Genomic DNA, 12,350 nt, shown 5'->3' on the forward strand with positions numbered 1-12,350 from the left:
TACGCCCACTGAGTGGCAAAAGACAGAGCGGCAGCATTTGTTTACAGTGTGAAATCAGCGAAAACACATGGAAAACACGTCTTAATTGGAAACAGCTGTTGTGCGATAGACTGTACTAACAGATTAACAAGAATTCTGAACTATCGTTTTACAGACTGCCAAGAAACACAGAAAGGAGAAGTAAATTGATCGTTCATGCCAACGTCCACAAACCACAGGTGGATTGATAAGTTGCTAGGGTCACTATCAAGCAGAGGTTTTACTTTCTACTTAAAAGTATTTTTTCAAGTGTTTGTATTTTATCCGTGTTATTGTTTGGAAAACACATTCCAAAGCATATTACCATTATATTTCATAAATACAAGTTTTTGTTTAACATTTAATGTTTAAGTACATTACCGTACTTTTACTCAAGTAAAAGTACACAATTTTAATGTAATTAGGTATTAAATATATTTTAATATGCAATATTAAAGAATACACAGTATGATTCTATGCTTTAGAATGTAGTGAAGTAATGTTTTTCCCAATACAAACAACCTAATAAAGCACAGATGCTTGGAAAATGTAACTAATGTAACTAAGTATTGTCCACCTCTGCCATCAAGTCCAACTAAATTCAATTTAGGCTGATAATAGTCAGTTTTACTGGCATTTTTGCAGCACCCACTATGAAAACCAGCCATTTTGTTGAACTTTTGCCACTTAACAGGGTGTGCCCTGGCGTGTTTACGTGGAAAAGTGACGTCAATGCATACCCTCTATAGACAGAATTCAATTCAATTTTAATTCAGACTCAATTCAAAATGGCAATATCTTAACTATTTCTTAAATTGAGAGATTTATAGCTTGGAAGTGTTCAGAAATTTCTTTAAATGTGGTATATTGAGGTCTACAGCAAGTAGAACTAACTAGTGTTGTAGTACTCAAGATCCATCTTGGTCTCAAGACCATTTTTTGATGTTCAATGTCGACTGTTCTTGGACTTCGTCTTGTTTTGGTCTCAGATAATGTGGTCTCTGGATTTTATTCAGAGGTAACCTCTGCCCAAAAGGGCAGCTTGATCCCTCCAAGCATCTGTCTTGCTCCGACAAGGATTACTTCAAAGGCTAACACGAACAAGATAGGAGAGATGACACAACCCATGGTGATTCTTACACTGTCAAAAATAAAGGTACGAAGCTGTCACTGGGGCAGTACCCTTTAAAAAAGGTCCTAATATGTACCATTTAGGTACAAATATGTACCTTTAAAGGTACATTTTGGCAGTTCAAAGTACTAATATGTACTCTTTGGGTACAAAGGTGTACCTTTTTGAAAGGGTACTGTCCCAGTGACAACTTTTGTACCTTTATTTCTGAGAGTGTACTTCTAACTGTTGTCACCCAGTGGTGAAATCTTGGAGGGCAAAGCACATCTGTAAGTCACTGAAGTAAGATACAACCATGTTCTTTATGCAGGAGAACACATGGAAGAACTCCATAGCATAGTTTATCAGCTGGTGTGGGACTGATCCATTCGCATTGGGAAGATTGAGCCATTCGACGTGCATGTCTATCTTTTCCCGCTTGGCCTTCTGGATCTGGTCCCAGATCATTGTAGAGTGCTCTGCGCTCCCTGAGAAGCCTGAGACTCCTGCTTTCTGGCAGTTGGTATCGATGTAGCCATTCTCAAGCAGGTACAGTGGATATAAAAAGTCTACACACCCCTGTTTAAATTGCATGTTTTTGTGATTTATAAAATGAAACCAAGATGAATCATTTTGGAACCTGTTCCAACTTAATTTCCTACTTCAAACATATATATTAAAGTAATTAACACTAAGAATAATTCTGTGGTGAACAAATGGCAAGTAAAGTTGTACAATAACCAGGTTGCATAAGTGTGCACACCCTTTTACAATAGTGATTGTGTCAGTGTTCAGAAGCAACCAATTACATTAAGACTTAAGTTAAATATGAAGGAGTACATACCTCTCATCACTTAAAATAACTTTTTAACTATTAATGAAGTGTGCCTGGTCCTAAAGGATTTTTTTTGTGTGTCATCCCACTGAAAAAGCCATTGTCTGTGTAGAGCTTACTCAGCAGGTACATGATCCCATTGTTGAAAAATATCAATTAACAGAGGGTTAAAAACATTTCCAAGACACTGAATATACCATGGAGTACTGTAAAAACAATAATCAACAAGTTGAGAAAATATGGCACAACATTGACATTACTAAGACCAGGCATCCACCTATAATGTATGAGAAAGCCAGGAAAAAATGGTAAGGAAGGCTGCCGAGAGGCCTACAGCAACATCAAAAGAATTGTAACAATAGCTGGCAAGTACTTTTTGCTCCCTACATGTGACAAAAATCTCCTGAATTCTTCATGTTTGGGCTATTAGCATTTTTTAACCAAAAATATCCTCAAGTCCATCTAAAGTTTGTAAAAACAAATATTTCTATATCCCAATCCATGTGGAATAATGTATTATAGTCCATTGAGACCAAAGTTGAACTTGGGCCGTTATACCAAAATATATATTTGGTGCAATAAAACCCACATCACATCACCAAATGAACACCATGCCCACAGAAAAGCATGAAGGTGACAGCATCATACTTTGTGGCTGCTTTTCTTCATCTGGAAAAGGGGTTTTAATCAGGGTGGATAGAATAATGTATAGCTCCAAATACCTTTCAATTTTGGCCCAAAACCTAAAGGCTTCTGCCAAAACACTTAAAATGAAGAGAAATTTCACCTTACTGCATGACAATGACAGAAAGCACACATCGAATCAACAAAGGAATTACTTCACCAAAACAAGATCAAGGTTTTGGAATGGCCCAGCAAGAGTCCGGATCTAAATCCCATCCAAGATCTATGGGGTGATCTGAAGAGGGCTGTGCACAGGAGACACCCAACCAATTTGACAGATTTAAAATGCTTTTGCAAGGAGAAATGTCAAAATATTGCAAATTCAAAAAGTGCTAAATTGATTGACACATACCCATTAAGATTGAATGCTGTGATAAAATCTAAAGGTGCTTAAACAGATTGAATGCTGTGATAAAATCTAAAGGTGCTTAAACTAAGTTTTAGTTTAAGGGTGTGCACACTTATGCAACCTGGTTATTGTACAACTTTACTTGCCATTTTTTCACAACAAAAGTTTTCTTATTGTTATTAACTTTAATATATAGGTTGGAAGTACGGAATCAAGTTGGAACAGGTTTCAAAATGATTCATCTTGTTTTCATTTTTTAAATCACAAAAACCTGCAATTTTAACAGGGGTGTGTAGACTTTTTATATCCACTGTAGGTGTTCATCCTTTTGGCCAGTACTGAGAAGAATATTTTCCCTTCTACATTCAGCAGAGCAATGTTTCTGAACTGGCTAATGTCTTTGGAGTTTGCTTTCTTGGGGCTGAAGACTGCCACAGCTCTTTGCCACTCGGATGGGATGAGTTGCTTTTTCCAGGCAGTTCTCACGAGGTACCAAAGCAGCTCTAGTACTTTGGGGCAGTTATTGTAGAGCTTGTAGGGAATTCAATTGGTGCCTCGTGCTGATGAAGACCTTGCTTTCTCCACGACTTGCCTAACTTCACTGAGCTTGGGGGGCATGATGTTGAACTCAGCAGTTTGAGGTGCAGGCTTGGGCACGTAACCTGGGGCCTCATTTATAAAATGCTGCGTAAAAACCATCCTACATTTGATCTTACAATCATTTAACAAAAATGCGTACGTGTGATTTATAAACCAAATGTATGTGCAGAAAACGCACGCACCCCCCCCAAATCTACAAACCGCAAACCAACCTGAACCTGTGCGCGCAGCCGAGCTGTTTCAGATCTCCGCCTTTAAACGATGCGTAATTAATGTCAGACATATAAAAGAGCGCTTGTCAATGTTTAATTTCAAACAGAAAGAATGGCATATTTCCAAAAACCTGCAGCAATCAGACAAGCAAAAGTTTGTACGTCTGCTCAGACCCTGACGTGACGCTAAGCACTTTTCCACGTCAAAGACAGTTTTTATAAATATGGACTTTGCCGTGGATTTTTGCCTACGCACATTTTACGATCAAAGCTGTAAGTACGCACGCTTTATAAATGAGGCCCCTGGTGTTCTTAATGGGACGTTCCTTACTGGGTCACTGTACTGTTCCCTGACATGCTGTTCCTGTTGCTCCCTGGTGGTTTCGAGCTTTCAACTCTTCTTCTCTTCCAGCAGCTTTCTAGCATGCTTAAATTGGTATTTGAAGAAGCTGGCTTGTTCTTTCTGTTTCCGTTTACTGCACTTGCAGATACTTCCAGCCTTGTGAAGCCACGCCAGTCTTTACCTGACCTTAAGACCTTCTTTCTTTACCAATGTTGCCTTCATTCAGTTCTTTCCTCTACTGTGAAATCTTTGCCTTTTAGAACATTGGGTCCATTGGCTCTGTGGTTTCGACCTGGCTTTTGGTCCCTTTTGTATCACCTGCCAAGGCAGTGCAAGGTTGCGGTTGGCCCTTCTGCCCACACTTTTACTTACCCTGGTGGATTTGCAACCCAGGGAACGTGGTAACTTCCTTCCATCCACAATCACACGCCCAGAGATTCTCTTCATTTCTTTAAGTTCTCGTTGTCCATTTCCATTATTTTTGTTACCGTGTGGTCTGTCCTATTAGGCCCTAACAAGAATCTAACAAGAATTGCTGGAACGAGACATAAATGGCCAGTTCAGCAATCTTAGGATTTTACTTCAAGTTACTTGTTTGTTTAACAAGGCAAAGGCAGCAAGTTACCCTAAGTTAAATCAACTTGTCTGGGCTTACAGTGACATGACCACATCATTTATTACGCAACAGTTACACAAGTCGATCAAATAAACCAAACAGAAAGTGAAGTAACATAAATGCCCAAAAAAAGTATTTAGACAAATAGACCACATACTCTTAAACATGTTTGTTGTGTAAACCGGCCTCACATCACAGCATGTCAGATGATATCTGGGATGACCTTTGCATCAACACGTATGTCTCTGTCCACTTCTACCCCTTACCATGTTATCTCTATTCAGGATCAAAGTCCTTTTTCCAGGGATAAATGCCTCTTTCCAGTCCACATCACATCAGCAGTCTGAACTCAGCAGATCTCCCAAAATGTATTTCATCTGGACGACGACATCTGTGCTCCTCTTAGCTTTGGTTTGTGAAGCAGCAGTGGTGACCGAGAATGGTTTTCCTATTCAATGGGAAAAATCCCCGAGCGAACTTTCCCAGCTGGAGGATGGACAGATTCATGTGAATCCATGGGACTACCTGCAGAGAATGGGTTTATACAAGGTGTTGATCAACTCTACCAACCCATACATGAGCTCTATGGGACCTGGAATAACAGAGAATCCATTGTGGAGTCTTCCGCTGCAACTGGGCTGGAAACTCAGATCAGGTACAGTATGATCTACTGTACTGTATATAACCCTGATATAATGACTCTTCATCATTATCAAATCAATTGTTTTTTTCATCCTTTAGAGAGATTAGAGATCACGTAATACAGTTTCTGCCAATCTCATGTTAATCCTGGGTACCTATAGACGGTTTCAGGAGTAACAATATAAACAAAATGCTTTCATGGAACAAACTTAACTTCTGGTAAACTCCGCTAAGAATCAATAACAACAAAGTCCTTAGAGTAGTTTATTTCCTAATAACAAGCAAAATAAATAACAAGTAGATTACCTTAGTTCAAATCATAGCTAAAGTGTATCAAAAAGTTTACTTAGCTAACGTTACTAAAATGTGTACTATATAATGTATACAATCTTAACTACAGATTGGCTGCCACAACTCCCTTTAAATAGCGGTAATCCATTATAGCCATTTCTCTCGTATATAGGAAACCAAAAAATTTGTTATTTTCGACGAGTTCTATGATCAAGAATTTATTTTATAAACTATTCAGACTATTAAACAAACGCGTAATCGCGTCACCACACATGCGTCCGTACTTCATTTGTACATAGAGACATTTTGTGTCTCTCAGATGTATAAAATACATAACAGCCTTTCCATTTTTTCAGAAAAAGGCTGAACTCTTGGAAGCGTACGTTGGGAGGAGATAAAGAGTTAAAGGAACACGCCCACATTTTGGGAACCCAGCTCATTCACCGCATCCCCCAGAGCCAGACAAGTCCACACACACCTCCCCCATCTCCGCGCGCGCTGCAACTCCGTCCGACGCAGCCCCCGCTAGCTTAGCTTAGCACAAAGACTGGAAGTGGGTGGCTTTAGCTAGCATACTGCTCCCAATAAGTGACAAAATAACGCGATCATTTACCTATTTATGTGTTGTGATTTGTATAGTCAAACCGTGTACAAATAACAAGGTGATATGAGACACAGCGATCTTTTAACAGTATACATACTGAGAACTATATTCTCTGAAGACGAAGCACCGCCGCACGGGCGGAGCGACCCGCACAATTCTGACCGAACTCTCTGCTCCTCACCAGGGCCTTCTCGTGTGCTGCGAGCAGATCACTCCGCCCACGCGGCAGTGCTTCGTCTTCAGAGAATATAGTTCTCAGTATGTATACTGTTAAAAGATCGCTGTGTCTCATATCACCTTGTTATTTGTACACGGTTTGACTATACAAATCACAACACATAAATAGGAAAATGATCGCGTTATTTTGTCACTTATTGGGAGCAGTATGCTAGCTAAAGCCACCCACTTCCAGTCTTTGTGCTAAGCTAAGCTAGCGGGGGCTGCGTCAGACAGAGTTACAGCACGCACGGAGATGAGAGAGGTATGTATGGACTTATCTAACTCTGGGGGATACGGTGAATAAGCTAAATTCCCAAAATGTGGGCGTGTTCCTTTAAGAGTACAGCACAGCTATATGTTCATGTTGTTTACATTATGCACTTTTGCTGATTGCAAACAAAACACTTGAGGTTAGATTTTGATTTACTTGCTGCCTGTGGTTCCGACTCCTTAACAGGGTCTTTAACTCTTTCCCTGCCAGCGTTTTAAAAAAAGTTGCCACCCAGGGTCAGCATTTTTTTATGATTTTTACAAAAGTGTAATGCCTTCCAGAAAATGTTCTTCTTTAAATATATAAACATACAATATATCAAATGAAAGAACAGACCCTCTGCTTAAAAAAAAACATCTTACCCTATCTTCATTTGTTCTCTTTTTATCACCTCTCAAATATGGGTAGGTTTCTTCAAAAAGACCAAATTTTAAACAAAAAGCTGACATAATTGCATTTTTGTGAAGGACTTTTGATAGAGATCAGATGCAGATGGATTATCAAAACATAAACAGAGTTTGAACTGTTTGCTCTAAGGGAATACTTTCAGGTTTTATAAGTTGGATAAAAGCACCACTTGGTGGATAATAGGGAAAATATGGATTGCCGGAAAAACTGGTTATTGGCAATAGAGCGTTTTCTCTTAATTGATAAGTTAACCCGTCAATAGCGGGGAAAGAGTTAACATTGGGACCACTCCATCACTCAGTTGTAAATCCGGAGTTGAGCTGGGCATTGTTTGTGGAGCAATCGTCTTCAAAATCGTCTTCCCTACTGAAAAATCCAGCTAAAACCAGCATAAGCTGGTGGCTGGGTTTGGCTGGTTTAAGGTGGTTTACGCTGGTCCTCCCAGCCTGACAAAGCTGGTCATGCTGGTGGGCCAGCTGGTATTCCAGCATGACTAGCTGAGTCCAGCTAGACCAGCTTAAAATGTGACCAAAACACAGCTAGACCAGCTTGCTACACCAGCAAAACCAGCTTCCTACACCAGCAAAACCAGCTAAAACCAAGCTGGGGACCAGCTAGGACCAGCTCACCAGCTTGTGCTGGTCTTGGCTGGATTTTTCAGTAGGGTTCATAAACCTATTCACAAGTATCTTGCAAAAACAAACTATATCCACTGTTACTTGGAAAGCTGAATAAGGTTTATTCCTTACTTTCAAAAACACACTTCTTTCATTGTGCCATTGTTGATCTTGGTATATAACAAAGTTGTCTCTTGCATTGATGCTTGTGACTTCTACTCAAAGGAACAATGCTAATAATGTGCGTTCTCACTCTTATTGAAGTGTGGGCGTGTTTTTCCGGATGAAATGCCCATAAAAGGAATTGGGGTCCATAATACGTAACAGTTATCCATGTTTGAAAAACCTTCCAAAACGTGTAGAAAAGAGGAGGAATGAGTTTGGCTCAGAAATAGCATTGGGTCAATTTTAACCCAACGTTGTGTTCTGTCCAATATTTACCCAAGAATACATCTCTTTGTAACTTTGTTAATAAGTCAAAATGCATGAAATACAGTCAACCGCCCGCCCAAGCTTTCACTATAATATACATGCTTTCAACGCTGAATTGAAGTACTATGTCAATATATTTATAAAAGTATAAGTATTTTTTATTTCGATCAGATATACTAATGTTGAGATTAGACTGTTTAACATATGGTTATTGTATATGTAAATTTAAAAAATGTAAATGAGAAATGGACAATAAACAGGAATTAAATATTTCTGTTTCAATGTAGTTGGTTAGCAATGAAAGACAGATAGAAAGCTTGCTGTCATTGTCTATAGGTTGTAGACATTGATCTTCTGTGTGTAAATGACCTGTTGGATTTTAAACTTTTCTCTGCGATGTTTAAGTTATCATACATGTAACACAGGAACATCAATATATATGAATCATTTATGAATAAGATCAATATGTGACCCTGAACCACAAAACCAGTGATAAATAGCACGGGTACATTTGTAGTAATAGCTAACAATACATATTATTGTATCAAAATTATAAATGTTTCTTTAATGCCAAAAATCATTAGGATATTAAATAAAGATCAAAAAGATATTTTGTAAATTTCTTACCGTAAATATATAAAAAATGTATTGATCATTAGTAATATTTAGATTTTTTGCACCCTCAGATTGCAGATTTTTCCATACATCTTAAACCATACATCAATGGAAAGCTTATCTCAATTACCCATAAGACATTTCATAATTTTTTACTGATATTCAGTCCAGCTGTAATTCAGTAAGTTGAGTTGCTCAATAGACCAGATATGGAGGTTTATAAAGTAAATCCAACTCTTTAACTGTGTTAGTAAGTCAGAATGCATGAAATCCCATAAACCTGCCCTTTAAAACTATAAGGTTTGAGCTATAAGAAGGTATGCACACGTGTTTGAAAGCACACTAACACAGCACTACTTTATGACAGGCCGGTTGACGGACCCGACCCCCAGCAGCATCAGCACATGTGGACTGGAGAGTTCAGAGCCTGTATGCATCTCTCCTCACAGCTGGTATGGATGTAAGTGCACTTCTCTATTTTACTGCTACATGTAAAAATCTCTTCTGTATTATCTATCTCACACTGGTGTTTTGCCGTCTGTAGGTATAAACTACTACATGTCTGTGTTACCGTTCCTGGCAGCGGTTCACTCAGGTGTAGTTGAGCAGGATGTCAATCAGATTCATATAAAAGGTCCAGCTGATGTTCCTGAAGATTACTGCACCAGTTTCACTCAATGCTCTACCAACCATAACCATGCTATGAACACATGGCAAACATACTTTCAGGTTTAACATCAAGTCATCATGTCTTCTCTGATATTATGAATATTAAAATAATTGTATATATGATGAAATTTCAAGGTTAGTTCTGTACTTAGAATATCAGTTTTTCTTTCGCTGTAGTCTCTGCGTCTCATCCATGAATCTGAAGACACAGATTTCAACAAGAAGGACAGAATTTTGGGTTTGCTGTGGGCAGCAGAGGAGAAGACTTTACAAACCGTCTCTTTTGCATGTAGTGAAAGGTGTTGTGGCATTTTTTACTTAAAGGGGACATATCATGAAAATCTGACTTTTTCCATGTTTAAGTGCTTTAATTGGGTCCACAGTGCTTCTATCAACCTAGAAAATGTGATAAAGAAAAACCCAGTAACTTAGTTTTGGTGTGGAAAAATAGGTAATTGAAATTTGGCTCCCCTGTGATGTCAGAAAGGGATAATACCACCCCTTAATCTGCACTATCCATTTAGTGCAGAGAGATATAAATAATTGACAGCACAATTGAGTTTCAATTTCAACAAACCACCATTATGGCGATCAGTGTTGGCATTAGCATCATCTCATTTGCATTTAAAAGGACACACTCAAAACAGCACATTTTAGCTCACAGTGGCGATTTTAACATGCTATAATAAATTATCTATATAGTATTTTGAGCTAAAACTTTACATACGTACTGTGGGAACACCAAAGATTTACTTTACTTAAAAAAGTCTTGTCAAATGTCCCTTTTAAAGGTGCAGTGTGTAAATTTTAGCGGCATCTAGTGGTGAGGTTGCGAATTGCAACCAACGGCTCAGTCCACCGTTCACCGAAACGCATAGAGAAGCTACTGTAGTCGCCACAGACAACTTAGTAAAGAAAGTTTGTCCGTTAAGGGCTGTTGTAGAAACATGGCGGCACAAAATGGCGTCTTCCATGTAAGGGGACCCTCAGTGTATGTAGATAAAAACTCATTCTAAGGCAATAAAAACATAACGGTTCATTACGAAAGGTCTTTATACAGCTAAATACAGTCTTTTTAGCTAAATAAATGATAGGGTTATAAACATTTTCAACACGTCGCATTACAGAAAAATCATACGAGCAAAATGTGGCCATACTTTAACGGGTATTATAACACAGTGTGCTAATATTCATGACAATGAAAGTGTACTATGTACAGTAAGTGTACAGTAAAACATGTTTTATAAAATGGGCAGTTCTGGTCCTTTATTCTGATTGGTTGAAACTAAGCCGTTCTAAGCTAGTGGCGGCTCGTGGCTGCTCTTCCGAGGGGCGCAAATTCAAAATAAGTGTTCGGAGTGTCATGTGTGTTGCTCGTGTTTTCAAAATATGTGTCATGTGAACCATGTGCATCACGTGTTTTGTCAAGGTGGGTGCCTGCTGCACACGCGTCAAAGCCGTTTGTGATAAAAGAGACGCTCACATTCACAAAATACATGCAAGACACTCCCTTAACACTAAACTCTGCATTACGCATGAGATTATGCGAGTATCTGGCAAAGCAAGCGTCTCTTTTGTCGTAGACCCTTTGGGCGCGTCTGCAGCGGGCACTTATTTTGGCGGGACACGTGATGCACATAGGTTCACTCGACACGCCAAACACATATTTTAAAAAATTACAAGCCACACACATGACGGGCTACACATTCTCTTTCACATTCACATTCTCTTTTATCTTCATGTGTTGTAGAAAGAAATTGTATTCCTCTCCTGAGGTTCGGTTTGGACAGAACTGGCTCAACTCTGCGGCGTATGTAGCTGCCGCTCATTTTCACGGCAACATTGAGAGAACAGAGAAGTTAATGTCTCCGTTGCCCAGCCGTGTCCTTCAGGAGAACGACAGTCCTCCAAACATTTCTGATCTCAGCACTGAGGAGAATCATACGCTCTCTATCTTAAACTGGATAAACCGCATCAATCAAGTACTTGGTGAGAATCACAGTGACTCGAAAAACAGATCGAACAGATTATTTTAGTTTTATTCTGTAAAGATAAAGGCTTGTTGTTAAACACTGTTATTCAACAGAAATGTTTGTGAAGAACCCTGTAACTGAACTCTTTTGATCTGCTGTAACACAGGTGGATCTCTAGTGTATCTGTGGCGTAGGGCGATGTGTTCGCCTCAGACTCGCGAGAAAGGTCAAGCCCTCCTCTACAATCTCATTCTCGACCCCAAGTTTGAAACTTCCAGTCTGATAACCATCCTGAGAGAGATGTCATCCAGCTGCTGAAACCAAACATCATATCTGGAAAGATCTTCTTAGAGAAAATCAGGTCGATAATCCTGTAGTGTGCGCCAACGGCTGTTTACACTTCATTTGGTGAGAAGTTTGTGGGACTTAAAACCCTACATCGCAGATGTAAACATGATATCCAGCGTAAACACCGCTTGCATTTATTAGTACCTTTATAACAATTAAAGTTAAATCAAAATCAAACATGACTCCTGTCTGACTGCCACAGTTAAGTAAGCCAGGCAGATTACACAAAACTATAAAACTGGTTTCTCCACAAGATGTGTGTCTTTACATACTGTTGCAAACAAACCTGCAGTCCTTGATGTATCCTCAGGTAAAAAAACAGAAGACTAATGACTTACTTATGATGACCTTGTTAAAACATCAAGTCAACATATAAAAGTCATGTATGCATGCATGTACGGTCCTGTAAATGTATGCATTCACACTTTTTACCATCAACTAAGCATCAGATTTTCAGCATCTACCTTTCAAATGAATCTTTTTTAAGGATATG

At 39.0% G+C, this 12,350-nt stretch overlaps 1 protein-coding gene across 1 annotated transcript; it reads left to right on the forward strand.

Annotated features, from left to right (window-relative positions):
• The first annotated feature begins 180 nt into the window (after nt 1–180).
• Nucleotides 181–12,034, forward strand: leg1.1 (liver-enriched gene 1, tandem duplicate 1). The gene is made up of 7 exons (XM_073855778.1): nt 181–218; nt 5,053–5,423; nt 9,235–9,327; nt 9,412–9,596; nt 9,714–9,835; nt 11,287–11,525; nt 11,676–12,034. Exons 1-7 carry the CDS (start codon nt 196–198, stop codon nt 11,825–11,827), a joined length of 1,185 nt encoding a protein of 394 aa, XP_073711879.1. The 5' UTR covers nt 181–195; the 3' UTR covers nt 11,828–12,034.
• Nucleotides 12,035–12,350: the final 316 nt, after the last annotated feature.

Source organism: Misgurnus anguillicaudatus, chromosome 18 (assembly GCF_027580225.2).
Source record: "Misgurnus anguillicaudatus chromosome 18, ASM2758022v2, whole genome shotgun sequence".
NCBI lineage: Eukaryota > Metazoa > Chordata > Actinopteri > Cypriniformes > Cobitidae > Misgurnus > Misgurnus anguillicaudatus.

What these genes read in the sequence shown, in the direction of transcription:
- leg1.1 (XM_073855778.1), top strand. Translation starts at nt 196, where the DNA reads ATGCCAACGTCCACAAACCACAG. An exon ending in TCTTTTGCATGTAGTGAAAG is followed by an intron (nt 9,836 to 11,286) that starts GTGTTGTGGCAT and finishes CATGTGTTGTAG; the next exon opens with AAAGAAATTGTATTCCTCTC. An exon ending in CCGCATCAATCAAGTACTTG is followed by an intron (nt 11,526 to 11,675) that starts GTGAGAATCACA and finishes GCTGTAACACAG; the next exon opens with GTGGATCTCTAGTGTATCTG.